Source organism: Amphibalanus amphitrite, unplaced genomic scaffold (genome assembly GCF_019059575.1).
Source record: "Amphibalanus amphitrite isolate SeventyFive unplaced genomic scaffold, NRLGWU_Aamphi_draft 001056F_arrow, whole genome shotgun sequence".
Taxonomy (NCBI): domain Eukaryota; kingdom Metazoa; phylum Arthropoda; class Thecostraca; order Balanomorpha; family Balanidae; genus Amphibalanus; species Amphibalanus amphitrite.
This window is the reverse complement of record NW_024882550.1, coordinates 111,231-136,513: the sequence shown is the minus strand read 5'-3', so window position 1 is coordinate 136,513 and position 25,283 is coordinate 111,231. Positions and strand designations below refer to the sequence as shown.

Here is a 25,283-nt window from a genome sequence, read left to right as displayed (position 1 = left end):
ACGGCCCATAGGCCGTGTATTAGTAGCCCATAGGCCGTGTAAGTGTATTTTCGACATAGCCCACAAATGACCTTAACCCGCGAGTTGCTGGGGGGGGGGCGTTAAACGCCCCCACTTTTTTCGCCGGGCCATAGCATAAAAACGGCGCGCCGCAGGCGCGCCAAATTTTGGGTACCTGTAGGGAATTGATTGAAGCTTAATGTGACAAAGTATAAAAAAAATCGGTCAGATTTGAGATATCGAGGTTTTAGTGACGTCATGATTTCTCAGTTTTCGACCAAAAACGGCATATGTTCAAAAAATCATATAAAATCACAGAATAGACATACAGACATACCGTAAATGCCATTAGACTGCCAATACCATGGACAATCAAATGGCTATCTTCGATTGTTGATTATCGTTCCGCATTTTCCAAAATCTTGAAGTGAATCTTGGCAATTTCTCGTGACTACTTCACGACCATGATACATGCATTTCTTAAATTGAACTTTTTTAGCCAAACACGTACACATGTGGTAAAATGAATGTCACCATCGTGTTCTACGCCCCAAATTACCCATAAAACATGTGTCACAGGCTGCGAATATCAGTTTTGATTTTCGGGAATATGTGCCTGCCCGGTTGACCTGACCTTGACCCTGACCTATGCTTGACTGACCCCTACATGGAGCTGACACTCTTGTAGGCCTTATATGATGGATTGTGCACCGTTTTGACAGAGTTTATGACGAGAGGCGCCCTTTGCGAAGTCCTGAAGTCCATGCTACTGAAAGCCCAATTTCAGGTGTTTGACCTGACCTTGACCTGACCTGTGACCTCAAAATTCAACTTTTAAGTACTCATCTGAAGCGTCTCGTCGCGTTCTTTCGTTTGCCGCCTCGTGCGTTTCGCTGCGCCTATTGGTTCTCGAGTTATCGGCTGGGGGCGTTTAACGCCCCCCCCCCCCCCAGCAAACGGTGGGTGGCGAAATACCCCAGCAACTGCCGGGTTAAGTCATCACATGACCTTGAGATGTCAAATGAGTGTTGGGAAAGTAAGATTAGATGCTGGCGAGTCGATTGGTGCCATTTTTAGCGCTCTAGCTCTACTGGGTGGGCCACAATCTGCTGTGCAAATTTGGGCCACGTGACCTTTGCTGACCTCTGTAGGTCAAACGGCTGGGAGTGCCACCGAATGACTTGGACTGTGGATTGGGCATGTCATGGCCTACATTGTGTGCGAGTTTCAGCTTGATCGGAGGTGTCCCGAATCTGGGCTGAATCCGGGCTGCGACGTATTGAGAGTCGTTTATTTGCACATTTTGACCTGCCGAGGTCAAACGGGGTCACATATCGAAAAGCGGTTTCTAAGGAAAGTTACTACGGCCTATGGGCTACCCGATGATGTACTTTGATTTGGAATTCGGTCAATCCATCTACTCGAAAACTGCTGTGCAAGTGTATTTTCGACATAGCCCACAAATGACCTTAGGTCATCGCATGACCTTGAGAGGTCAAATGAGTGTTGAGAAAGTAAGATTAGATGCTGGCGAGTCGATTGGTGCCATTTTAGCGCTCTAGCTCTACTGGGTGGGCCACAATCTGCTGTGCAAATTTGGGCCACGTGACCTTTGCTGACCTCTGTAGGTCAAACGGCTGGGAGTGCCACCGAATGACTTGGACTGTGGATTGGGCATGTCATGGCCTACATTGTGTGCGAGTTTCAGCTTGATCAGAGGTGTCCCGAATCTGGACTGAATCCGGGCTGCGACGTATGGAGTGTCGTTTATTTGCACATTTTGACCTGCCGAGGTCAAACGGGGTCACATATCGAAAAGCGGTTTTTAAGGAAAGTTACTACGGCCTATGAACTACCCGATGATGTGCTTTGATTTGGAATTCGGTCAATCCATCTACTCGAAAACTGCTGTGCAAGTGTATTTTCGACATAGCCCACAAATGACCTTAGGTCATCGCATGACCTTGAGAGGTCAAATGAGTATTGGGAAAGTAAGATTAGATGCTGGCGAGTCGATTGGTGCCATTTTTAGCGCTCTAGCTCTACTGGGTGGGCCACAATCTGCTGTGCAAATTTGGGCCACGTGACCTTTGCTGACCTCTGTAGGTCAAACGGCTGAGAGTGCCACCGAATGACTTGGACTGTGGATTGGGCATGTCATGGTCTACATTGTGTGCGAGTTTCAGCTTGATCGGAGGTGTCCTAAATCTGGGCTGAATCCGGGCTGCGACGTATTGAGTGTCGTTTATTTGCACATTTTGACCTGCCGAGGTCAAACGGGGTCACATATCGAAAAGCGGGTTTTAAGTTAAGTTACTACGGCCTATGGGCTACCCGATGATGTGCTTTGATTTGGAATTCGGTCAATCCATCTACTCGAAAACTGCTGTGCAAGTGTGTTTTCGACATAGCCCACAAATGACCTTAGGTCATCGCATGACCTTGAGAGGTCAAATGAGTGCCGGGAAAGTAAGATTAGATGCTGGCGAGTCGATTGGTGCCATTTTTAGCGCTCTAGCTCTACTGGGTGGGCCACAATCTGCTGTGCAAATTTGGGCCACGTGACCTTTGCTGACCTCTGTAGGTCAAACGGCTGGGAGTGCCACCGAATGACGTGGACTGTGGATTGGGCATGTCATGGCCTACATTGTGTGCGAGTTTCAGCTTGATCGGAGGTGTCCCGAATCTGGGCTGAACCCGGGCTGCGACGTATTGAGTGTCGTTTATTTGCACATTTTGACCTGCCAAGGTCAAACGGGGTCACATATCGAAAAGCGGTTTTTAAGGAAAGTTACTACGGCCTATGGGCTACCTGTTGATGTGCTTTGATTTGGAATTCGGTCAATCCATCTACTCGAAAACTGCTGTGCAAGTGTATTTTCGACATAGCCCACAAATGACCTTAGGTCATCGCATGACCTTGAGAGGTCAAATGAGTGCCGGGAAAGTAAGATTTGATGCTGGCGAGTCGATTGGTGCCATTTTTAGCGCTCTAGCTCTACTGGGTGGGCCACAATCTGCTGTGCAAATTTGGGCCACGTGACCTTTGCTGACTTCTGTAGGTCAAACGGCTGGGAGTGCCACCGAATGACTTGGACTGTGGATTGGGCATGTCATGGCCTACATTGTGTGCGAGTTTCAGCTTGATCGGAGGTGTCCCGAATCTGGGCTGAATCCGGGCTGCGACGTATTGAGTGTCGTTTATTTGCACATTTTGACCTGCCGAGGTCAAACGGGGTCACATATCGAAAACGGTTTTTTAAGGAAAGTTACTACTGCCTATGGGCTACCTGATGATGTGCTTTGATTTGGAATTCGGTCAATTCATCTACTCGAAAACTGCTGTGCAAGTGTATTTTCGACATAGCCCACAAATGACCTTAGGTCATCGCATGACCTTGAGAGAGGTCAAATGAGTATTGGGAAAGTAAGATTAGATGCTGGCGAGTCGATTGGTGCCATTTTTAGCGCTCTAGCTCTACTGGGTGGGCCACAATCTGCTGTGCAAATTTGGGCCACGTGACCTTTGCTGACTTCTGTAGGTCAAACGGCTGGGAGTGCCACCGAATGACTTGGACTGTGGATTGGGCATGTCATGGCCTACATTGTGTGCGAGTTTCAGCTTGATCGGAGGTGTCCCGAATCTGGGCTGAATCCGGGCTGCGACGTATTGAGTGTCGTTTATTTGCACATTTTGACCTGCCGAGGTCAAACGGGGTCACATATCGAAAACGGTTTTTTAAGGAAAGTTACTAGTGCCTATGGGCTACCTGATGATGTGCTTTGATTTGGAATTCGGTCAATTCATCTACTCGAAAACTGCTGTGCAAGTGTATTTTCGACATAGCCCACAAATGACCTTAGGTCATCGCATGACCTTGAGAGAGGTCAAATGAGTATTGGGAAAGTAAGATTAGATGCTGGCGAGTCGATTGGTGCCATTTTTAGCGCTCTAGCTCTACTGGGTGGGCCACAATCTGCTGTGCAAATTTGGGCCACGTGACCTTTGCTGACCTCTGTAGGTCAAACGGCTGGGAGTGCCACCGAATGACTTGGACTGTGAATTGGGCATGTCATGGCCTACATTGTGTGCGAGTTTCAGCTTGATCGGAGGTGTCCCGAATCTGGGCTGAACCCGGGCTGCGACGTATTGAGTGTCGTTTATTTGCACATTTTGACCTGCCGAGGTCAAACGGGGTCACATATCGAAAAGCGGTTTTTAAGGAAAGTTACTACGGCCTATGGGCTACCCGATGATGTGCTTTGATTTGGAATTCGGTCAATCCATCTACTCGAAAACTGCTGTGCAAGTGTATTTTCGACATAGCCCACAAATGACCTTAGGTCATCGCATGACCTTGAGAGGTCAAATGAGTGCCGGGAAAGTAAGATTTGATGCTGGCGAGTCGATTGGTGCCATTTTTAGCGCTCTAGCTCTACTGGGTGGGCCACAATCTGCTGTGCAAATTTGGGCCACGTGACCTTTGCTGACTTCTGTAGGTCAAACGGCTGGGAGTGCCACCGAATGACTTGGACTGTGGATTGGGCATGTCATGGCCTACATTGTGTGCGAGTTTCAGCTTGATCGGAGGTGTCCCGAATCTGGGCTGAATCCGGGCTGCGACGTATTGAGTGTCGTTTATTTGCACATTTTGACCTGCCGAGGTCAAACGGGGTCACATATCGAAAACGGTTTTTTAAGGAAAGTTACTACTGCCTATGGGCTACCTGATGATGTGCTTTGATTTGGAATTCGGTCAATTCATCTACTCGAAAACTGCTGTGCAAGTGTATTTTCGACATAGCCCACAAATGACCTTAGGTCATCGCATGACCTTGAGAGGTCAAATGAGTGTTGGGAAAGTAAGAAAGTAAGATTAGATGCTGGCGAGTCGATTGGTGCCATTTTTAGCGCTCTAGCTCTACTGGGTGGGCCACAATCTGCTGTGCAAATTTGGGCCACGTGACCTTTGCTGACCTCTGTAGGTCAAACGGCTGGGAGTGCCACCGAATGACTTGGACTGTGGATTGGGCATGTCATGGCCTACATTGTGTGCGAGTTTCAGCTTGATCAGAGGTGTCCCGAATCTGGGCTGAATCCGGGCTGCGACGTATTTAGAGTCGTTTATTTGCACATTTTGACCTGCCGAGGTCAAACGGGGTCACATATCGAAAAGCGGTTTTTAAGGAAAGTTACTACGGCCTATGGGCTACCCGATGTACTTTGATTTGGAATTCGGTCAATCCATCTACTCGAAAACTGCTGTGCAAATGTATTTTCGACATAGCCCACAAATGACCTTAGGTCATCGCATGACCTTGAGAGGTCAAATGAGTGCCGGGAAAGTAAGATTAGATGCTGGCGAGTCGATTGGTGCCATTTTTAGCGCTCTAGCTCTACTGGGTGGGCCACAATCTGCTGTGCAAATTTGGGCCACGTGACCTTTGCTGACTTCTGTAGGTCAAACGGCTGGGAGTGCCACCGAATGACTTGGACTGTGGATTGGGCATGTCATGGCCTACATTGTGTGCGAGTTTCAGCTTGATCGGAGGTGTCCCGAATCTGGGCTGAATCCGGGCTGCGACGTATTTAGAGTCGTTTATTTGCACATTTTGACCTGCCGAGGTCAAACGGGGTCACATATCGAAAACGGTTTTTAAGGAAAGTTACTACGGCCTATGGGCTACCTGATGATGTGCTTTGATTTGGAATTCGGTCAATTCATCTACTCGAAAACTGCTGTGCAAGTGTATTTTCGACATAGCCCACAAATGACCTTAGGTCATCGCATGACCTTGAGAGGTCAAATGAGTGCTTGGAAAGTAAGTTTAGATGCTGGCGAGTCGATTGGTGCCATTTTTAGCGCTCTAGCTCTACTGGGTGGGCCACAATCTGCTGTGCAAATTTGGGCCACGTGACCTTTGCTGACCTCTGTAGGTCAAACGGCTGGGAGTGCCACCGAATGACTTGGACTGTGGATTGGGCATGTCATGGCCTACATTGTGTGCGAGTTTCAGCTTGATCAGAGGTGTCCCGAATCTGGGCTGAATCCGGGCTGAATCTGGGCTGAATATGGGCTGTCTTGATCAACATGTGGCTGCGTTATAATGTATCCAACCTTTGGGAGATATTCCGTACACCTTTTTCAATATTGATACCTATATGTTTGACATGGAGGCCCACCTCACAGTTCACACACACCCACGAACGTCTACAGAATATTTCCAAGTCCTCACAATCCAGGACCACCGCCAATTTGCCACAGTCTGGGCATCAGCCGCTCTGTCGAACCCGCAGCTTATCGCACATGACACAGGTCAGACCAAGCACCCAAAATTTCAAACGCAATCAAGCTAAATGATGAGCAGCGAATAAATTTAACTTTTGTCGGAGTTTGCAAATGAAAATATGTTTGTTGATTGTAAATACCATTCAATTAGTTTTTTAATAAACTAAAAAAACCTCCGTACAAAATCGTTTCAAGCATAGATAAATCAAGGTTGATGAAATCGTGAGCAAGGATGGAAAAGCTCCACGTGACAACCCACGTGACTGCGACCCCAACCTTATCTTGAAGAATCTTGGGTCAGACCAGTATTACTTTACTATTCAGCAGGTAAGACGGCGGAGGGTCCAGGCCGGCCTCCGGTGTGGTCAGTTCAGTTCAGCCACCGGTGCCGCAATGGCCGCCCGTGAGGCAACAGGCGGGAGCCGGCGCGCGACCTTGGTGGCGAGCGATGTCACTGCGATGACCAGTCGGTTTACGACGGGTTCCACGTAATAGTGAGGATGGATTGGGACAGTATATGGATTCCGGCACGGTGGGTAATGAAGCAATTCATTTGGAGTGAAAAACTTCCAGTACTTTGAAGATTGTATGCTGAGAGATGGGGAAAACCTTCGCATTTGTAGCGTGTGATTCCTTACAGATGCTGAGATAAAAAGTATGGTTTTGGGTGTGCAAGTAACATTTTGTGACCGGAGAGTGGAGGTCTAGGCATTCTCGTGTGATTTTCAATCATAAAAGCTGTAAGAACCTAAAATGCCAAGAAGTCGGATTTCTCAATCCTGGGGGCTAGATAAGAGTCCAGACACATGATCGAATAAAAAACATTTATACACACGGCTCTGTGGCCTATGCTCAATGCAAACAAACCTTTTTAATGCGCAGTTACTTGCTCATTTATTTGCAGGAAGTGTCAAAAATCATTTTAGGTGCCTACGGAATCACCATAGTGTGTCTATTCTAATTTAGACCGGCGGTCAACCGCCGGAGCCTGTCCACCGAGACGCTTTGCGGCCGGTCAATGCCCTTTCACCATCGCGTCGCCTGGCTAATGACAGACGATGACTGAGCGACGAGCTGGAATTCAGGGAATGGTCAGAGTCCGCTCTTTTTCTTACAATTACAGGTGGACATGGTTTTAGAAATGAACGATAATAATGGCTCAGCCATCCGAGCAGACCACGCACACTCACACGCACACTGCGTTCGCGGCTCCCACGTTGGTGCCTAACGCACATAAAATTCGTCCTTGAGTGAGCTAGAGAGGGATATCTGTGGTAAAGAAACAACTGTTAGATTGTCTTCGGTTAGGAACAAAGGGAGTGTCGAGAAGGAAGCGATAACTTTGCCTAACATACCTATGTAGATAGAAGCTGGCAAGATGACTTTGATCTTTTGATGTATGGGAAAGGGGCAAGGGGCAGTGGTAAAGGAAATATGGAAACGGGCAAGGTGAATGACTGGAGTGGAGATTGGCATAACTAATTTTTGCGGATCATTTCAAATAATATGCGGCGCTTGTAACTTTAATGCAATTTTGTGCACTGATGTGATATGCTTTTGCTAGATGGGTTAGGATAAGAATACAAATTTCAGTGCTTCCGGAAACTAAAGGCAAAGCGAGAGCTTTATTGCTTAGACCTTAGACCTAATCGTTTCACAATTACTTTACTCCCCGTAGTTTCTTATCTACCCCTTTCCCTACCCATTTATGTTCATGCGTTTCTTCGGAAGATATCTTCGAAAAGCGTTCGTTAGTTTACACGTGTTGCGATTGAGCAGCGTGCCGTTTGGAGTCGTGTACGATAAATATCATGTCAACAGTCAACACGACCAAAGCCTCCACGCGGTCAGTGTCGAGAGTACAACATACGTCACAGACCGGCAGCTGAGTATCTGATAAAAACAGACGGCGCGATCGCCGGCCACCGTTTCCGCTGTGTCGTCGCCGTCGATCGGCAGTCGGTCGGTCGGCGGTCCAGTTCCGCCTGTCGGCACCGACAGAGGTCAGTGGGACCCGTGCACGCCCCGGCTCCGGTCAGGTCAGGGTGGAGGGCGCCGGCCGACCGTCCTGCCTCCTTTCTCTCCGGTGCCCCGGTTGTTTGGCAGAGTGCTGATGGCGCCGCTCTCGGCTCACCTTGGAAGGCCGGCCGCGGCGGGAGCCGGCGTGTAAAAGGCGCGCCGGCTCCGGCGGCGGGCAGTCGTCAACGGACCGCTGACAGTGAGACCATGGCGTGCCGCGTGCTGCTGCTGATCGTGCTGCTCGGAGTGACCGCCCACCTGACCGAGGCCCGCTGTGGCAGGAAGAGTCAAAGTGAGACCCGGGGCGACCAGGGGCAGTGACACACGTGCGTTGACGACCAGACGAAAAAGTGGGACGTGCGCGTGCCATTTGTCAGCCTCGCACGTCACAGCGAGGCTGACTCGGGTGATAAAAAGTGCAGACCATCATGTCGATACGATGTTGATAATATCCTGTCGCGACGACTTATTTATTTAGCACCGTTGTAACTCAGATCTTATCACTTCCATCGATATCGTACCAGGAGAACTCGCTGTCGCGTACACATCTCTTGTCATGAAGCATACAAAAGTTTTCATCGAAACAATTTTTGGGTCAAGCTAAGGCTATGGGAGAGTTCAGAACTTACAATTTTTTTTGCCCTGCAATCGCAACTTCTCGTAACAATATTTTTGAAGATCCAAGTATGTAGGTATATATAGTTATGTAGCATGTGATCTGTTTGTTATTATATAATAAAAATTAGACCTTCACAAAGCTAAGTGATAACGTACCTCTTAAAATCTTGACCGTTGTCCGTTTCCACGTATTCACAGCCGCATAGGTAGGTATAAAGGGGGGGGGGGATCGATAGGAACCCCAAGCTGTTCGGTATCTGATTGATCTGATTAAAAAACGACCATACAAAATCGTAAAACTCAAAACTGTCAGCCGAGGTCACCAAAGGTCAATAACTTTGACCTGACGTTAGCGTTACCTTGACACCTACCATGACCATGGGATAGACAATATTGCACAGGTTGGAATATTATCAAGTGCTAATTTGAAAAATCTGCAAACGCACAGAATGCACGTTGCTATAAGTCAATTTGCCAAGTCGGCATAACATGGTGTCGATAAAACGGTTACAGGTAAAAAATCATTTGAGTCAGGGTCACTTTTTAAGGTCGGTATAAAATTGAGCAACTCGAATGTCTTTAAAGTTTCGTTGCGATCCACTGTACAACATACCTATTCGTGTTAAATGAAATGGGTCCATCTGACCCCACAAGTGCGAGGAATGATTTATAAACAGCAAGGTTTCATTACTTCATCCTCAATACCTCATTTCCGTACAAGGCATTTTGATAGGTCAATATCTGATTAAAAGGTGAATTGTGCAGACAATCATCAAGAGGTGTAGAATAGTTTGCTTCTGCTGGGAAAATGTCAAAACTGACCTCAGTGACCTGAAACGACCTTGAAAAGTGCACGCAAAGGCGGATCATTTACAAAAAAAAAAAAAAAATTGTAGACGTTTATCAACCTGACATCCGTATCTATCTTAACAATAATCCTTAGGCTTCAGTACCGCGATCAATAAACGCCTGTTGTGATATGAAAAAATAATCATTTAGGCTCAGGATGCCTAAAACGAGTTAAAATGGCTAGAATTGACCCCACAAAAAGTTTTACATTGGCCGCAACCAATAATCATTCATGGTCTCGCATTAATTTGACCACGGGGCAACCTTACATGGCTCCTAGGATAGCAATAAGCACCAATTAGCTCGCTTGCAACGAAGAAACATACAGCAAAAAGGGCAGGTAACCTTGCCCACGTATCGAAACCGCCAATTTTAGCCAAACACAACTTGACATGCGACGTCAAAGCTCGGTTAACTGGCCTGATAAGTGATATGTGCCTAGATTTGCTACATAATGCGTCCAAAGATTGGCTGCTATGCTAAGCTAGCTAAGTTTCTGCTAAGTTTTGCAAATCTGTCGTAATACAACACAGCCGGTATGAAAGAAAGATAATTCGAGCCACTGTCGATAAGTGTGAGATACAGGTTAGACGATTGATGTCAGAAATAGAATTACCTCATAGTAACAGAACATTAAAGGAAACAGTTCACTTTCCTGAAATTAGTATTTTGCTATGGATTTATGATTTGTTATGCTCAAAATGATCAGAAAATAAAATAAAACCTTTTTGTAAAAACAATTATTTTCTATATTTTAATATAGGACGAACTATATTCTATGTAAAATAATGTTCGACGCGGAAGCTTATTACGCGTTGACCAATCATATTGCGTAGTTCAAACCTACGCATGCTGCATTGGCTGTAAGCAGCATGCTGATTGGCTGACGATGACGTGGCTGCATTCCTGTACAAGGCACACATTCCTCTGCAAGGCACTCTTTTCGGAACGAGAAATGGAATATTTTCGTCTAGGGTGATCGTTGAGCCGTAAAAGCTCCTGATTTGTGCCTGTCTCAGCTCAAGCTACGAAACTGCTATTCCAGTTCAAAACCCCATGTTAAAAGTGAACTATTTCCTTTAAGTTATTAAGCGGTTACCTAATTTAAGTCATTGTACTACCAAACGTCCTTCGTCCTATTCGCTGCCTAGGCTTCAGCCCGCTTACACACTTGGTTGAGAAACATAATACATAGCCAGATCATACATGCTGCAGGGATAAAACAAGTTTTTGGCCTTTCCCAACGGCAGCGGTTTTTCTGCCATTGTGTGATATTGTACGATTCTTTAGGTACCGCCTCAACCGCTTAATGCTCTCTTCATTGCCACTGTGTTGCGCAAATGACAAAGTCCTGCAATATCGTTTTGTTTCCTATTGCGTAGTTTTGACTGTTGCTGACGTGAGTGCGACCGGGCGAACTAGCCAGCGTCAGATCGGTAGGTATGCTCGCGTCTAGCGATGCATAACAGTAGTTTGAAAACGTGTCATTATGATGCTTGTTTACGACAGAAAAATATTACGCACCTAAGGACCTAGGGCGTTGTTCCCGGTTAAAGGTTACATGCTAAAGAAGTTTCGAGGCTCGAGACTAATCGAGGCTCAACAAAATCCAGGCTCTGATAGTTAAGAACGAATTACACCATTTCACAGGGAAATAATCCAGACATGACGCCCTCCGTCCAGCAATCTTATTGGTACGCTTCTTTATTTTCTTTCTTTTTTATTTCTTTATTTCTTTATTTTACTTTTTGAATCTCAATGCATTACAACACGGACGTATAAATAAGCGTTTATTTATACGTTCATTAAACGGTAAACTGTTTTAAAAAGCTTCTTCTTCTGACATTGACCTTGACCATGATTTCACTGACCCTGCTTGATTAGAAATTGACATAATAAAAATTCTGAGTTTTGTTGACAATTTCGTTTTGTCATCTGTTGACGTAGTTACCTATCGCTTCGCTGTTTCATTGGATCAATTGTTATTTTTCAACTTTTAATGGATCGACGTCCGAATGGTATTGATGCAGACGCAATGAAAGATGGATGGCATGAATGTCACTTTTGACTCCGTATGACCGGACTACTTTGCCTCAAGACGTATTTCCATTCATTCAATCTAGTACGTTGCTGGATGCACTGGATGTTCTTGAACGAATCTGTGCACTGTGCACGCTGACTGTTATCAGAAGGCCCGCAGAACTAAATCGGCAGGCACGCAGAACTAAAGCATGTTGAGCTTATGATGATTAATCTGAAACTGCTGAGACTTAACGATTCATGGTTGTTAAATGCGTTATGTAGCTTTTACTACATAAAGCTTAGATAAATCTTCAGCTCAATGAGTGTGTAACCCATTGATTAATTATAAGTTATTAATTACAACTCATAATAAGTGGAGAACCGCTAACGCTGCGCCCACATTCCATTGTTGCAGCTGTGCAGGTGATTAACAATAGCGGATTATAGTGAACCGTAGATAGCCAGAAGTAACGTCTATCAATTCAGCAGCAACGAATATCAGCCTCACAGCAGCATATTTCGGGGTCTTTCGATTTGGCTGAAAATCGGTATACAGGGCCTCCTCGATGCGCTGATTCCAAAATGTACCTCTCTGGGGTGGTATTTTGCACCGTTAACGAGTTATCGGCCATTTAACCCTCGCCCGTAAACGGCGATCTGCCACCTTCGCCCATGCAGGGGGGGGGGGGGGTGCGACCCCCCCCCCTTGGCGTTTGAAAACGGAGCGTCGTAGAGCTTAGCGGAAAAGACCAACGGATTGCTCTCGCCGAGATCTCGCGATTGGTGGTATATTTTTTGGTCCTAGGTCAACATTTGACCTACTTTTGACCAGTCAAAGGTCAAATTTTCGGAAAAATAGACTTTTTCAAATTTTCCGCGGCGATTGCGGCAAAACGGTGGGAGATATCGACTTGAAACCTTCACTATCGTGTTCCTTGATCAATTCTCCATCGTTTGGTATGTATTTCGTTTCCCTAGCTCTAAAAATGGCGCGTTGGGAGCGCCGGAAGTCGGCAAGGTCACAGTCGGCGGCAGAAATTCGAAAAATCAAAATTTAAATTTTTGAAATCTGATTGTATTTTTGGATTTGGGATGTCCATTTGCTCCCTATAGAAGCTAATATTGCTGCATATTCCCATTGAGGTGACAAGAATTAGCAAAATAGTGGTTCGGGCGCTTTTCAAAAATAGTACCGGACGCTGTTCCTCTTGTGACGTCATAGCTCCGTGACCTGACCTGACCCGGTCAAGTTTCTTATACCATATGATAGCCAATACTTGCCCCAACATGCATGGGAATGTTCATCACGATCCATCAACCGATGTCCGTACCACCGGCAGGAAACCTCGGGCGTTGGCACTCAGTTTGTGAAAATCCGGCCGGAGGCTGTTCCCTTTGTGACGTCATAACTCCGTGACCTGACATGACCCGGTCAATTTTTTTTTTTTATCAAAAGATGCGCAAGGTTTGCCCCATAAGGTACCCCAAATTTGGCGGCGCTGCGCGCCGCCGTTTTTGCACTATTTCCGAAAAACCTCAGGGGGGGGGGGGTTGCACCAACTACATGGGCGAGGGTTAACATTTTAACGGGAAACAGCGGGGTCTTTCGATTTGGCTGAAAATCGGTATACAGGGCCTCCTCGATGCGCTAATCCCGAAAATGTACCCCTTTGGGGTGGTATTTTGCACCGTTAACGAGTTAACGGCCAGTTAACATTTTAACGGGAAACAGCGGGGTCTTTCGAATTGGCTGAAAATCGGTATACAGGGCCTCCTCGATGCGCTGATTCCGAAAATGTACCTCTCTGGGGTGGTATTTTGTACCGTTAACGAGTTAACGGCTATTTAACATTTTAACGGGAAACGGCGGGGTCTTTCTATTTGGCTGAAAATCGGTATACAGGGCCTCCTCGATGCGCTGATTCCGAAAATGTATCCCTTTGGGGTGGTATTTTGCACCGTTAACGAGTTAACGGCCAGTTAACATTTTAACGGGAAACAGCGGGGTCTTTCGATTTGGCTGAAAATCGGTATACAGGGCCTCCTCGATGCGCTGATTCCGAAAATGTACGTCTTTGGGGTGGTATTTTGCACCGTTAACGAGTTAACGGCCATTTAACATTTTAACGGGAAACGGCGGGGTCTTTCGATTTGGCTGAAAATTGGTATCCAGGGCCTCCTCGATGCGCTGATTCCGAAAATGTACCTCTCTGGGGTGGTATTTTGCACCGTTAACGAGTTATCGGCCATTTAACATTTTAACGGGAAACAGCGGGGTCTTTCGATTTGGCTGAAAATCGGTATACAGGGCCTCCTCGATGCGCTGATTCCGAAAATATGCCTCTTTGGGGTGGTATTTTGCACCGTTAACGAGTTAACGAACCGTTAACATTTCAGCAGCATATATCGATTTCAGCAGCAAATTTTTGGAGTCTTTCGATTTGGCTGAAAATCGGTATACAGGGCCTCCTCGATGCGCTGATTCCGAAAATGTACCTCTTTGGGGTGGTATTTTGCACCGTTAACGAGTTAACGGCCATTTAACATTTTAATGGGAAACGGCGGGGTCTTTCGATTTGGCTGAAAATCGGTATACAGGGCCTCCTCGATGCGGTGATTTCGATAATGTACCTTTTTGGGGTGGTATTTTGCACCGTTAACGAGTTAATGGCCAGTTAACATTGTAACGGGAAACAGCGGGGTCTTTCGATTTGGCTGAAAATCGGTATGCAGGGCCTCCTCGATGCGCTGATTCCGAAAATGTGCCTATTTAGGGTGGTATTTTGCACCGTTAACGAGTTAACGACCAAATAACATTTTAACGGGAAACGGCGGGGTCTTTCGATTTCGCTGAAAATCGGTATACAGGGCCTCCTCGATGCGCTGATTTCGAAAATGTGCCTCTTTGGGGTGGTATTTTGCGGTGCAAAAACGGTGCAAAATACCACCCAAAAGAGGTACATTTTCGGAATCAGCGCATCGAAGAGGCCCTGTATACCGATTTTAAGCCAAATCGAAAGACCACGCCGATTCCCGTTAAAATGCGGGAATATGCCGATTTTAAGCCAAATCGAAAGACCCCGAAAATTTGCTGCTGAAATCGATATATGCTGCTGAAATGTTAACGGATCGTTAACTCGTTAACGATGCGAAATACCACCTCAAAGAGGTACATTTTCGGAATCAGCGCATCGAGGAGGCCCGGTATACCGATTGTCAGCCAAATCGAAAGACCCCGCCGTTTCCCGTTAAAATGTTAAATGGCCGTTAACTCGTTAACGGTGCAAAATACCACCCCAAAGAGGTACATTTTCGGAATCAGCGCATCGAGGAGGCCCGGTATACCGATTTTCAGCGAAATCGAAACACCCCGCCGTTTCCCGTTAAAGTGTTAATTGGTCGTTAACTCGTTAACGGTGCAAAATACCACCCAAAAGAGGTACATTTTCGGAATCAGCGCATCGAGAAGGCCCTGGACACCGATTTTCAGCCAAATCGAAAGACCCCGCTGTTTCCCGTTAAAATGTTAAATGGCCGTTAACTCGTTAACGGTGCAAAATACCACCCCAAAGATTTACATTTTCGGAATCAGCGCATCGAGGAGGCCCTGTATACCGATTTTCAGCCAATTCGAAAGACCCCGCCGTTTCCCATTAAAATGTTAACTGGCCGTTAACTCGTTAACAGTGCAAAATACCGCCCCAAAGAGGTACATTTTCGGAATCAGCGCATCGAGGAGGCCCTGTATACCGATTTTCAGCCAAATCGAAAGACCCCGCCGTTTCCTGTTAAAATGTTAAATGGCCGTTAACTCGTTAACGGTGCAAAATACCACCCCAGAGAGATACATTTTCGGAATCAGCGCATCGAGGAGTTTTCCGTATACCGGTTTTCAGCCAATTCGAAAGACCCCGCCGTTTCCGGTTAAAATGTTAACTGGCCGTTAACTCGTTAACGGTGCAAAATACCACCCCAAAGAGGTACATTTTCGGAATCAGCGCATCGAGGAGGCCCTGTATACCGATTTTCAGCCAAATCGAAAGACCCCGCTGTTTCCCGTTAAAATGTTAAATGGCCGATAACTCGTTAACGGTGCAAAATACCACTCAAAAGAGGTACATTTTCGGAATCAGCGCATCAAGGAGGCCCTGTATACCGATTTTTAGCCAAATCGAAAGACCCCGCCGTTTCCCGTTAAAATGTTAATCGGTCGTTAACTCGTTAACGGTGCAAAATACCACCCCAAAGAGGTACATTTTCGGAATCAGCGCATCGAGGAGGCCCTGTATACTGATTTTCAGCCAAATCGAAAGACCCCGCCGTTTCCCGTTTAAATGTTAAATGGCCGTTAACTCGTTAACGGTGCAAAATACCACCCCAAAGAGGTACATTTTCGGAATCAGCGCATCAAGGAGGCCCTGTATACCGATTTTTAGCCAAATCGAAAGACCCCGCCGTTTCCCGTTAAAATGTTAATTGATCGTTAACTCGTTAACGGTGCAAAATACCACCCCAAAGAGGTACATTTTCGGAATCAGCGCATCGAGGAGGCCCTGTATACCGATTTTCAGCCAAATCGAAAGACCCCGCCGTTTCCCGTTAAAATGTTAAATGGCCGTTAACTCGTTAACGGTGCAAAATACCACCCCAAAGAGGTACATTTTCGGAATCAGCGCATCGAGGAGGCCCTGTATACCGATTCTCAGCCAAATCGAAAGACCCCGAAATATGCTGCTGTGAGGCTGATATTCGTTGCCGCTGAATTGATAGACGTCCAGAAGTATCCCTAAGTAGGTTATTTTTTGTACCTCAACCAATTAATAATAAACCATAAGAATATAAGAATTTATAGGTACTGTATATAATTATATCCTCGCCTAAAATATCATAACTTTATCTGAGAATAAGTATACCTATATCATATCACTGTGATCTCTATGTTCGCAGGGAATCAGTTGGCTCGAGACAAGGACGGTTTAGACACGGCCATGGGATTGACTTGGACATGAATCCTTTGAGCTCGTTAGAATTTCCTAGAGAGAGAACAGAAAGAGGATTTTCGTTTAAGCGTCTTTGTTTATGCATTGATCAAGTCGCATTATCATGCCTGAAACATGACTCACTCGTTTTGTAGCTTATGCTACTAGTGGCTTATCATATAGTTAGTTGGTTGGTCAGGGCTCAGGCATTCAGATGAAATCTCAGCACTGTAGTTTTCAAGTAATTATAAGAAAGCAGCCTATCCCTCAACAGAATAGACAGATGCTAAGAGGCAGCAGACAGTGGGATCCGCACGGCCCGAAGTTCCCGCCACCGATATTGGTGCAGTGCGGGTTGCCTAACCTGCAGTCGCCCGCCGACCACCACGCTCAAGACGGGACAGGACATCAAAACTGATATGGGACGAGTTACAAATTGCACACACTCATTCGTTCCATTAGAGGCCACCAGGGTGGTAGTCAGATCGTAACACATCGAGGCGGGGGAGAGGGAAGAGGGGAGCATTTACCTACATACATTTGCATTCAACTCCCGCCTCCCGGTTCATGTGACTATGGTCATTTCACGTAAGCTCTCTGGTCACGTGGATAAAATTCGTTATCTATCAGTGTTCAAAATGTCACCAAATGCCACAAAGAAAGTAGTCGGCCATTTTTAAGTGAAGGCAAGGTTAATAGGCCACCAGGGGCTATTGAACGGCAATGTTTGTTTCTTCTACATAGATTTTGACGTTTGCAGGTAAACAAATCGGCACATAACTCGTGAGCTAGAACTTACAACAACGAGGAAAAAGATCCGAAAGTCCTTTAAAGCTCTTCCACTAACATAAATAGATCTTTGAGGCATAAAGACATTCATATCTTGTAATCATCTATGTAAGTACTCTATCCCTCGCCGGCACGGGGGGGGGGGGGGGTGATGCAACCCCCTAAGGTTTTTCGCAAATAACTCGCGTAAAAAGCGGCCGATCGCGACGAAACTTTCAGTACCCTCGCATTGATAAGTTTTACATCTAATAATCATATAACTTCATGACCGTGAGCCAAATGACCTTTGACCTGTGACCTATTTTCCGAGACCATGTTTGGCCGGAATCGCGATTCGGCGTATGTCGGCTCGCATTAGCCACGCGTTTGTAAGCTTTTCGTGCTTTCAAGCGTTCATACATGTGATATGACGTTGCTCTCATGCATTAGGGTGGATGTCAAGATCACCTGAAGGTCAGGCCAGGTCATTGACCTTTGGTGACCTCGGCTCACTTTTTCGAGTTTTACATGGTTCTAGGCTAGTTTTTGGAGCTGAATTCAAATTCAGCAACCATTTGAACATTTACGAAGTAGTTTTGGTGCTTTCGTAACATGTTACAAGGCTATCAGAGGCGGTTGACACGTACTACGGATACCCGTCGCGATTCCTACTGGTTGACCTGACCTGATCTGACCCGACCTGGTCTAAATGCTTAACCCGCGCCCGGCTGGGGGTCCTGGATTTCCACGCCCTGCTGGGGGGGGGGGGGGTGTTTGAACACCCCCCTTCTAACTCGGCTCCTGGGCCACGTAGCGATACGCGGAAGGCGGCGTTCGAAAGAGCGTCAAAAATAATGACGAAATCACTTCGGTCAATTTTTTGGTCAGGTCAAAGGTCAGGTCACCAGAGGTCATTGAAGGCAAAATTTCGCCGATTTCAGAGTCGAATGTCGAAAATTTCCAAGAAGCCAACGCATAACTCGGGAACCAATAGAGCTACAGCGCCGCGGAAAAGCGCATTCGATAGCCCTATTAACGCCCTTTCTGAGTAATTCTCTCAGATTTGACCTAACGTCAACGGTTTTGCCTGCAGGGGGCAAAAACTGCAAAAATAGCTGATTTTTTCGGAAACAGTTTTTCTGCAATAACTTTTGACCCAAGCCTTGTACGAGCTTACTTTTACCGGCATCGTGTTCCTCTCGTCAAGACGCATCGAATGAACTATAACTTGACCTTGAAAGGTCAACTTGAAAATTTGACCTCAGGTCAAGGTCATGACCTGACCGGAAAGGGTCATGTTGCATATCAGTCGATCCGTATCGTCGAGCTGAACACATCTAAGGCGTTTTCATCGCTCTAGCATGCCTCTATCAAAAGTTATTTGAGAAAAACTGTTAGATACCATTCGTGACCTAACATGACCTCAGGGCATAAACAGGGGTCACGGACACCATTTTCATGTTCAGTGTGTCTAAACCACTTGTAATTCGGTGTTTGGGAGTGTTTATAATGTCTGTCGTCCAAAAGAGGCGCATTTCAATTTTCTCCCATTGACTTATAATGGGGAGGTCGCAAAATTGACCTGACCTTAGGTCATGGATATCAAAATTCTGAGATATACATTTTGTACATGCTATTGCTCTTAGCAATCGCTGAAAGTTTCAAAGCGATCGGTCACTCGGTGTAGCTATGGCAGACATTGAAACTTTTTATGAGGTGAGGTCACTTCAAGTGACCTGGTGACCTGACCTTGAATGACCTTGGTCTGAAATTTTCACAACATGTGTAGAATTGATGTATGATAAGGTGTACCAAAAACGGCGGCGCTCCGCGCCGCCGTTTTTGAGATATTCGCGAAAAACCACAAGGGGGGGTGTTCAAACACCCCCCCAGCAGGGCGCGGGTTAAAGACATCATTTGAAATCAAAACTAACACGATATTCGTGATCAGTACCCCGAAAACCCCGTAGCAGCCACACTTCTCGACGTTCTAACAGGTCCCGAGTTTCCCGACTTTTGGGTCATTGACCTGACCTGGAAGGTCAACCGATGACCTAGGACCTTCAAATCGGGTATCATCGGCTTTCGCTCGTCACGGGCAACACGCTCTTTTTCCGCGAAGCTCTAGCTCGATCAGGGGCCAAACGCGAGGATGGAGCCGTACCACCCCCTCCCCCCTTGTGCCGTCGAAGGACGTAAAAGGGCCTGTGCCGGCGAGGGTTAAGTTCCTAGGTCATCGATTGACCTTGCAGCCTGCAGGTCAGGTCAATGACCCCAAAGTTGGAGAAATCGGGACTTGTTAGAACTCCGTAATGTAAGGCTGTTATAGTTTTTCATGGTGCCGATCACGAATTGCATGTTAGTTTTGATCATAGATGATGTCTTGATGCATTTAGGCCAGGTCGGGTCAGGTCAGGTCAGGTCACCAAGTAGGGGTCTTACCGGGTATTCAAAGTAGGTGTCAACCGCCTCTGACAGCTTCGTAACATGTTACGAATGCACCAAATCTAGGTACTTCGTTCAAATGGTTGCTAAATTCGAAATCAGCTGCGAAAACTAGCCCAGAAACATGTGACACTCAAAAAAAGTGAACTGAGGTCCTCAAAGGTCAATGATCTGGCCTGACCTTCAGGTGACCATGACACCCAATGCGTGGGACCAGTATCATACCACATGTTTCAACATTTGAAACCATATACAAAGACTGCAAACGTGCGTCTAATGCGAGCCGACATAACTAGTAGGTACACCAAATCGCATTTCTGGCCAAACATGCCTTCGGAAAATATGTCACAGGTCAAAGGTTATTTGGGTCAGGGTCATGAAATTTTCAGGGTAGGTGTAAAATTGATAAAATCGAGGGTACTGAAAGATGCGTCGCGATCGGCCGTTTTTTACGCGAGTTATTCGCGAAAACCGAAGGGGGGTCCGTTCGACCCCGTCTAATACGGGCGAGGGTTAAAAGGTCACTTATGGTTAACTTAAGTTTTACTTAGGTCAGTGCAATGAATTGAATAAGATTTAAAAGGTAGTGTCGCATATCGGTCCACACGTGTGAGTATGTGAGTTGTGAGCAATTGTTTTAACCACTCAAATTTTGTTTTAACCGGATGCAGTTTTCAAATTTAGTGCGCATTAATCTGTTGAACAATGTTCGCTAGTGATAAGCATGATATACTTCCGAAAAGAAACGCAGTTAAGTTTTTCCTTATCATGGATATATCGCTAAATTGACCTGATATCAGTTCACCGTATATGATAGGTAAATACCAAAACGATGCGTCTCGACACTCTTATCAATCGCTCAGGCTCGTAGTAATCGGTCTGTAAGGCTATGCGATCATTTTTTTTTTGTTCTTGAGGTTAGGTCAATTGACGTGACCTGGTGACCTGGGTTGGAACGAACTTGATCTGACATTGTAGGTATATGTGCCAAAAGTGTATCGTGTGCAAAAAACGGCAGGACATGCCCCGGCCGTTTGCCGTTTGGAAAATATTAAATATACCTACATACCGTAAACCTAATCCTATGCGAAACCTTAGGACGTAAAAACCTCCGAAATGGTACGCTTTAAAAAGTGCAGGATATGCCTGCGATTAAAAAGAGTAGACTGGTCTCCATCTCCCTCTCTTCAACTATGCGACTTTGCTGTTTGACAGATGTGAAGGTGGACAACTGCACGGGGAAGGTGTGCACGCTGCCGAAGGGAGGCAACACCGGCATCACCATCCGCTTCAGGCCAGGTGAGTTGCATGTCGTGGGGTCGGGCTGAGCCGTAACTACATAGTCGCAGCCAGGAATAGACACAGGCAGGGCTGCGAAGTCGGAGTCGGAGTCGGAGACATTCGAAGTGGAGTCGGAGTCGGAGTTGATTTTGGAAACCGGAGCCGGAGTCGGAATCACCGAAAATCCAGCGACTCCGCAGCCCTGCCAGGTCTGCGGAGTCGGAGTTGGAGTCGGTATGAGTCGAAAATTCTGCCCCGAGTCGGAGTTGGCTTTTGAAAGCCTGAGTCGGGAAAGCCGGAGCAGGGCCTAGTCGGAGTCGGAGTCGGGGTCGCCGAAAATCCATCGACCCCGCAACCCTGGACACAAGAGGGGTGGGAACATTAGTCCTAGGTGATGTGATGTGTGATTTGTGATTTTAGGTCGCCCGGACTTAGTCCTAACTCCTAAGTGAAAGTTGACTTGTCTGGACGGGTGCTGGCATCATGAGCTGTCGGTGATTATGACGAGATCAAGCAGCTTTGGCTCGACCTAAATCGCTAGTTTGTTTTTCCTCGGTAAATTAGTTTTATTATCAAGTGATCAAATTCGCCAGGCATCTAACAAAATAACATTTGCTTCGAAACACATTCTTTGCTCTAGCCCCTAGCTGCGATAATACCTAATAACGCGGCTTCCTATGGCCTGGCCACTTCAGGTCCACATGCACTAATCTTGACACCTATCGAGTGTCAAACATTAACACTAAAGCACTGAAAAAACCTTCGTAATGAATCTGAATCGTCCAATCTGTCACCGTCGTTTGACCAGTGGCGGCGCCGGCTGTCCATCGCTCACCACCCGCTGCTGACCGCAGATAAGCCGTACGACCGTCTGAAGGCCAAGGTGACCGGTGTTCTGGGCGGCATTCGCGTGCCGTTCGCCGGGGTGCCGTCGGACGCGTGCAGCGGCCTCCAGCAGGGCGCCTGTCCCGTCCAGCCCGGCCAGGAGTACGTCTACCGCGCCGACATCCCCGTCTCCAGGGCCTACCCCAGCGTGAGTACACGGTACCCGTCTCCAGGGCCTACCCAGCGTGAGTACACGGTACCCGTCTGCAGGGCCTCCCGGCGGCAGTATACGGTACCCGTCTCCAGGGCCTACCCCGGCATGAGTACAAGGTACTCGTCTACAGGGCGTGTATGTACTCCAGCTTGAGTAAAGCATCACCGTCTCCAGGGCCTACCCCGGCGTGAAACGCCTCTCTTCAGGTTGAACATAATTGTTTGGTGGGCATGGAATCTGTAGTGTAGCTTATCCAGTGCAGTCTTTTAATGCTATGGAGTTCTATAGCCTTGAATGCTATAATCTGCCTAGAAGATAACATTATTGTCGTACCGTCTCCCTATACGCATGTCAACGTATGCGTGTCACGTGATAAAGCCCGTCGATGAAAGGCGTCGATGCATATGTAAGCAAAATAGCCAAAATGGGAAGGTATTTTCACTTGCCTAGCTCGGGATCGACGCACCCAGAGCTGTTCAAAATCCTAACTCGGTGCCTCAATTTCAGATCAGCGCAAAGGTCGAGTTCCTTCTGGTGGATGCCGAGACGGACGAGTCGGTGGCCTGCAGCCTGATCCGAGTGAGAATTCGCTAAGTGTCGTTTGGAGATGCTCCAGAGACAGTTACGGAGACTGAGACAGCCACAGGGACTGAGACAGGTGCTCCTCCCCTCCACGGGCACGGCCAGGGGACAGTGTGAGGTCAGCTCAGTGCCAGCAGTGCGCAGTGCGGGCTGTTCCTCACACAGCCCCATGCACGTGGACTCCCCTGACAGTCAGTGAAGTCGGGGCGACTCCTCTTGCTGTCGTCAACCGGGTCGCGATCTGATCACGGATCCACCGGCCGTTGACCGGAATGCTGTACTCGTGTGGTGAATGTCATTACACGCCGCTGCGCGCCTCCGAGATGCTATCTATGCGACCATGTCACAGGCGGCGAGTAGCAGTGTGTGCGCGAGGGCGAGCCTGCTGGACGGGAGCCGAATCCTGAAGAAACATGTACCACAACAGGGCTATCTTGTGTCACCAAGAGTCATCTTGCAGCTGCATGCACACGTGAAAATTATAGCGAACAGGCTTCTATAGGTACACATATTGATGATTCGGTAAACCCACGAATAAAATGTTGAGGTCTTTGGACGTTGAAAGCAGTTCCCAGTAAAGTCATGGGCGGCCACACGCCGAAATGCATGCTAAAACATTCAGCATTGTGGCAGCTACATTGTGTAGATTCAGCATTGTGTGATCTTACCGGGTGCCGTATAGATCACGTCGAGGTGTTCGCACAGCTGTTGCGTTTTAATTATGCTACAATGCTGCGTTTCAGGAAAATGTTTTCTTTTTACAAGCGTTTCATGTTTGTTCTTTCTCCCAGTGTGGTGTCACAATGCATAATTTGTGAGTTAAAATGTATTTGTGCTTACAAGCTCTAAAACGACGAGAGACCATATCATTTTTATAATGACCGCCGACCGGTACGCTAAATTACCTGGCTACCGTTTGTGATACAATCGATCGTGTTACCCCAATGTTTTATGAATCTGGCATGTGGTTCTAAAGAGGCGAAGAATCGCAACTCATGCACCGGTAGGCGGCAAAAGCGAGCGTTGTGACATGCGTACGTTGTGTAAATGTTTGTTATGTGCTAATAAACTTCAATTAAATCGTTGCCAATCGGAGGTAGAAGGTTAGGTATGCTCATGCTGGTTGTTTTTATTTCACGCATCGCTTTTTTCGCCTGGAACATATAGGTGGGCTTTGAAAGAGCATGAATAATTGGCGAGGCCTATTCCACAATGTTACGTGAAAAGGTCAAACACGATGAGCTCAAATTGATAGGACGCCGCGCACTTCCTTACCCAATTATTTAATCATTTCAGTCATCAAAAGTTCATTTATCTCGAACACCACCATCGGTCAATGTGCAGATTTATAAAACATGCGCTAAAGCTAAAAAAGCTGTCTTCAGACTTCAATCATTTGATAGCGCTATTCATGGGACAGATATGCAGCAGCCAGCAAACATGCTTCCATGCTGCACTTCATCAGGTGCCCACCGTCTAAAACTTTAAAGTTGAACAGTGCCGAACTGTGGTTGAAAATAGACGAGTGGTGCCATCGAGACCTCTGTTTTGCACGCTGTTTAACACTCATCCCGATATCTCTGCATAGGAACTGAAGGAAGACTGAGAAAACAGACGCTCAACGACAAAGAAGTCAGCGCTTTTGCCCTCTCATATAGTTCTGTTGACACTTAAGTGGAAATACGAGGGGGTATCGAAAAGTTCTGATCATCACCATGAATTAGATGAGATAGAAATCTGATTTTTTTACATGATGTTCATTACTCCTTTACAGGTCACCACACACGACCGCAAACTTATTGCATCGTTTCTTCAGCTGCCTCAGGCGGTCATTGCAGGACCTTCGCACTGTCCCGTAAATCACTGCTCCACCTCATCAATGACGTCATTTCTGTCCATAAAACACCGGCCATAGTGTGGATTCTTCATCTCCCGTAACAATCAAAAGTCAGTTAATACCTGGCCAGGTGCATTTGTTAGATGCGGTAGGATTTGATGTCCACATCATGTTGTTTCTTCAATCGCAGCTCAGGACGAATAGGCGTCCTTCGACGCTTATCGCTGTCGGTGCGGATAAAACATCTTTCTTGGGCTTTTTTTGCGGCGATTTTGCTTGAGGCCATCTCGCAACTTCTTCAAAAGTGTGCAGTAGTGCTTGCTTATCATTATCCGACCATCATCAAGACAGTCGGTAATGACTATCCTACGCCAGATCTAGAACACTGATAGCATTGACCTTCCATATCGGCTTCTGCATCTTCGCCTTTTAAGAAGGACAGATGTGCCGTGCTTAAACTTCTTGATCATCTTTTTGTCTCTGGATCATACACATAGACCCATCATTCGTCACAAGTCATCAAATGATCGAAGATGTCTTCAATTTCCTAAAAA

The 25,283-nt window shown here is 46.7% G+C and overlaps 1 protein-coding gene across 1 annotated transcript; it reads left to right on the top strand.

Moving 5' to 3' along the window:
• Positions 1-8,220: 8,220 nt before the first annotated feature.
• LOC122369624 (NPC intracellular cholesterol transporter 2-like) lies at positions 8,221-23,977 on the top strand. Its single transcript, XM_043344514.1, has 4 exons — positions 8,221-8,601; positions 21,206-21,289; positions 22,126-22,304; positions 22,818-23,977. Exons 1-4 carry the CDS (start codon positions 8,517-8,519, stop codon positions 22,902-22,904), a joined length of 435 nt encoding a protein of 144 aa, XP_043200449.1. The 5' UTR covers positions 8,221-8,516; the 3' UTR covers positions 22,905-23,977.
• The last annotated feature ends 1,306 nt before the right edge of the window (positions 23,978-25,283 follow it).

What these genes read in the sequence shown, in the direction of transcription:
- LOC122369624 (XM_043344514.1), top strand. Translation starts at nt 8,517, where the DNA reads ATGGCGTGCCGCGTGCTGCTGCTGATCGTGCTGCTCGGAGTGACCGCC. An exon ending in CTGTGGCAGGAAGAGTCAAA is followed by an intron (nt 8,602 to 21,205) that starts GTGAGACCCGGG and finishes GCTGTTTGACAG; the next exon opens with ATGTGAAGGTGGACAACTGC. An exon ending in TCTCCAGGGCCTACCCCAGC is followed by an intron (nt 22,305 to 22,817) that starts GTGAGTACACGG and finishes CCTCAATTTCAG; the next exon opens with ATCAGCGCAAAGGTCGAGTT.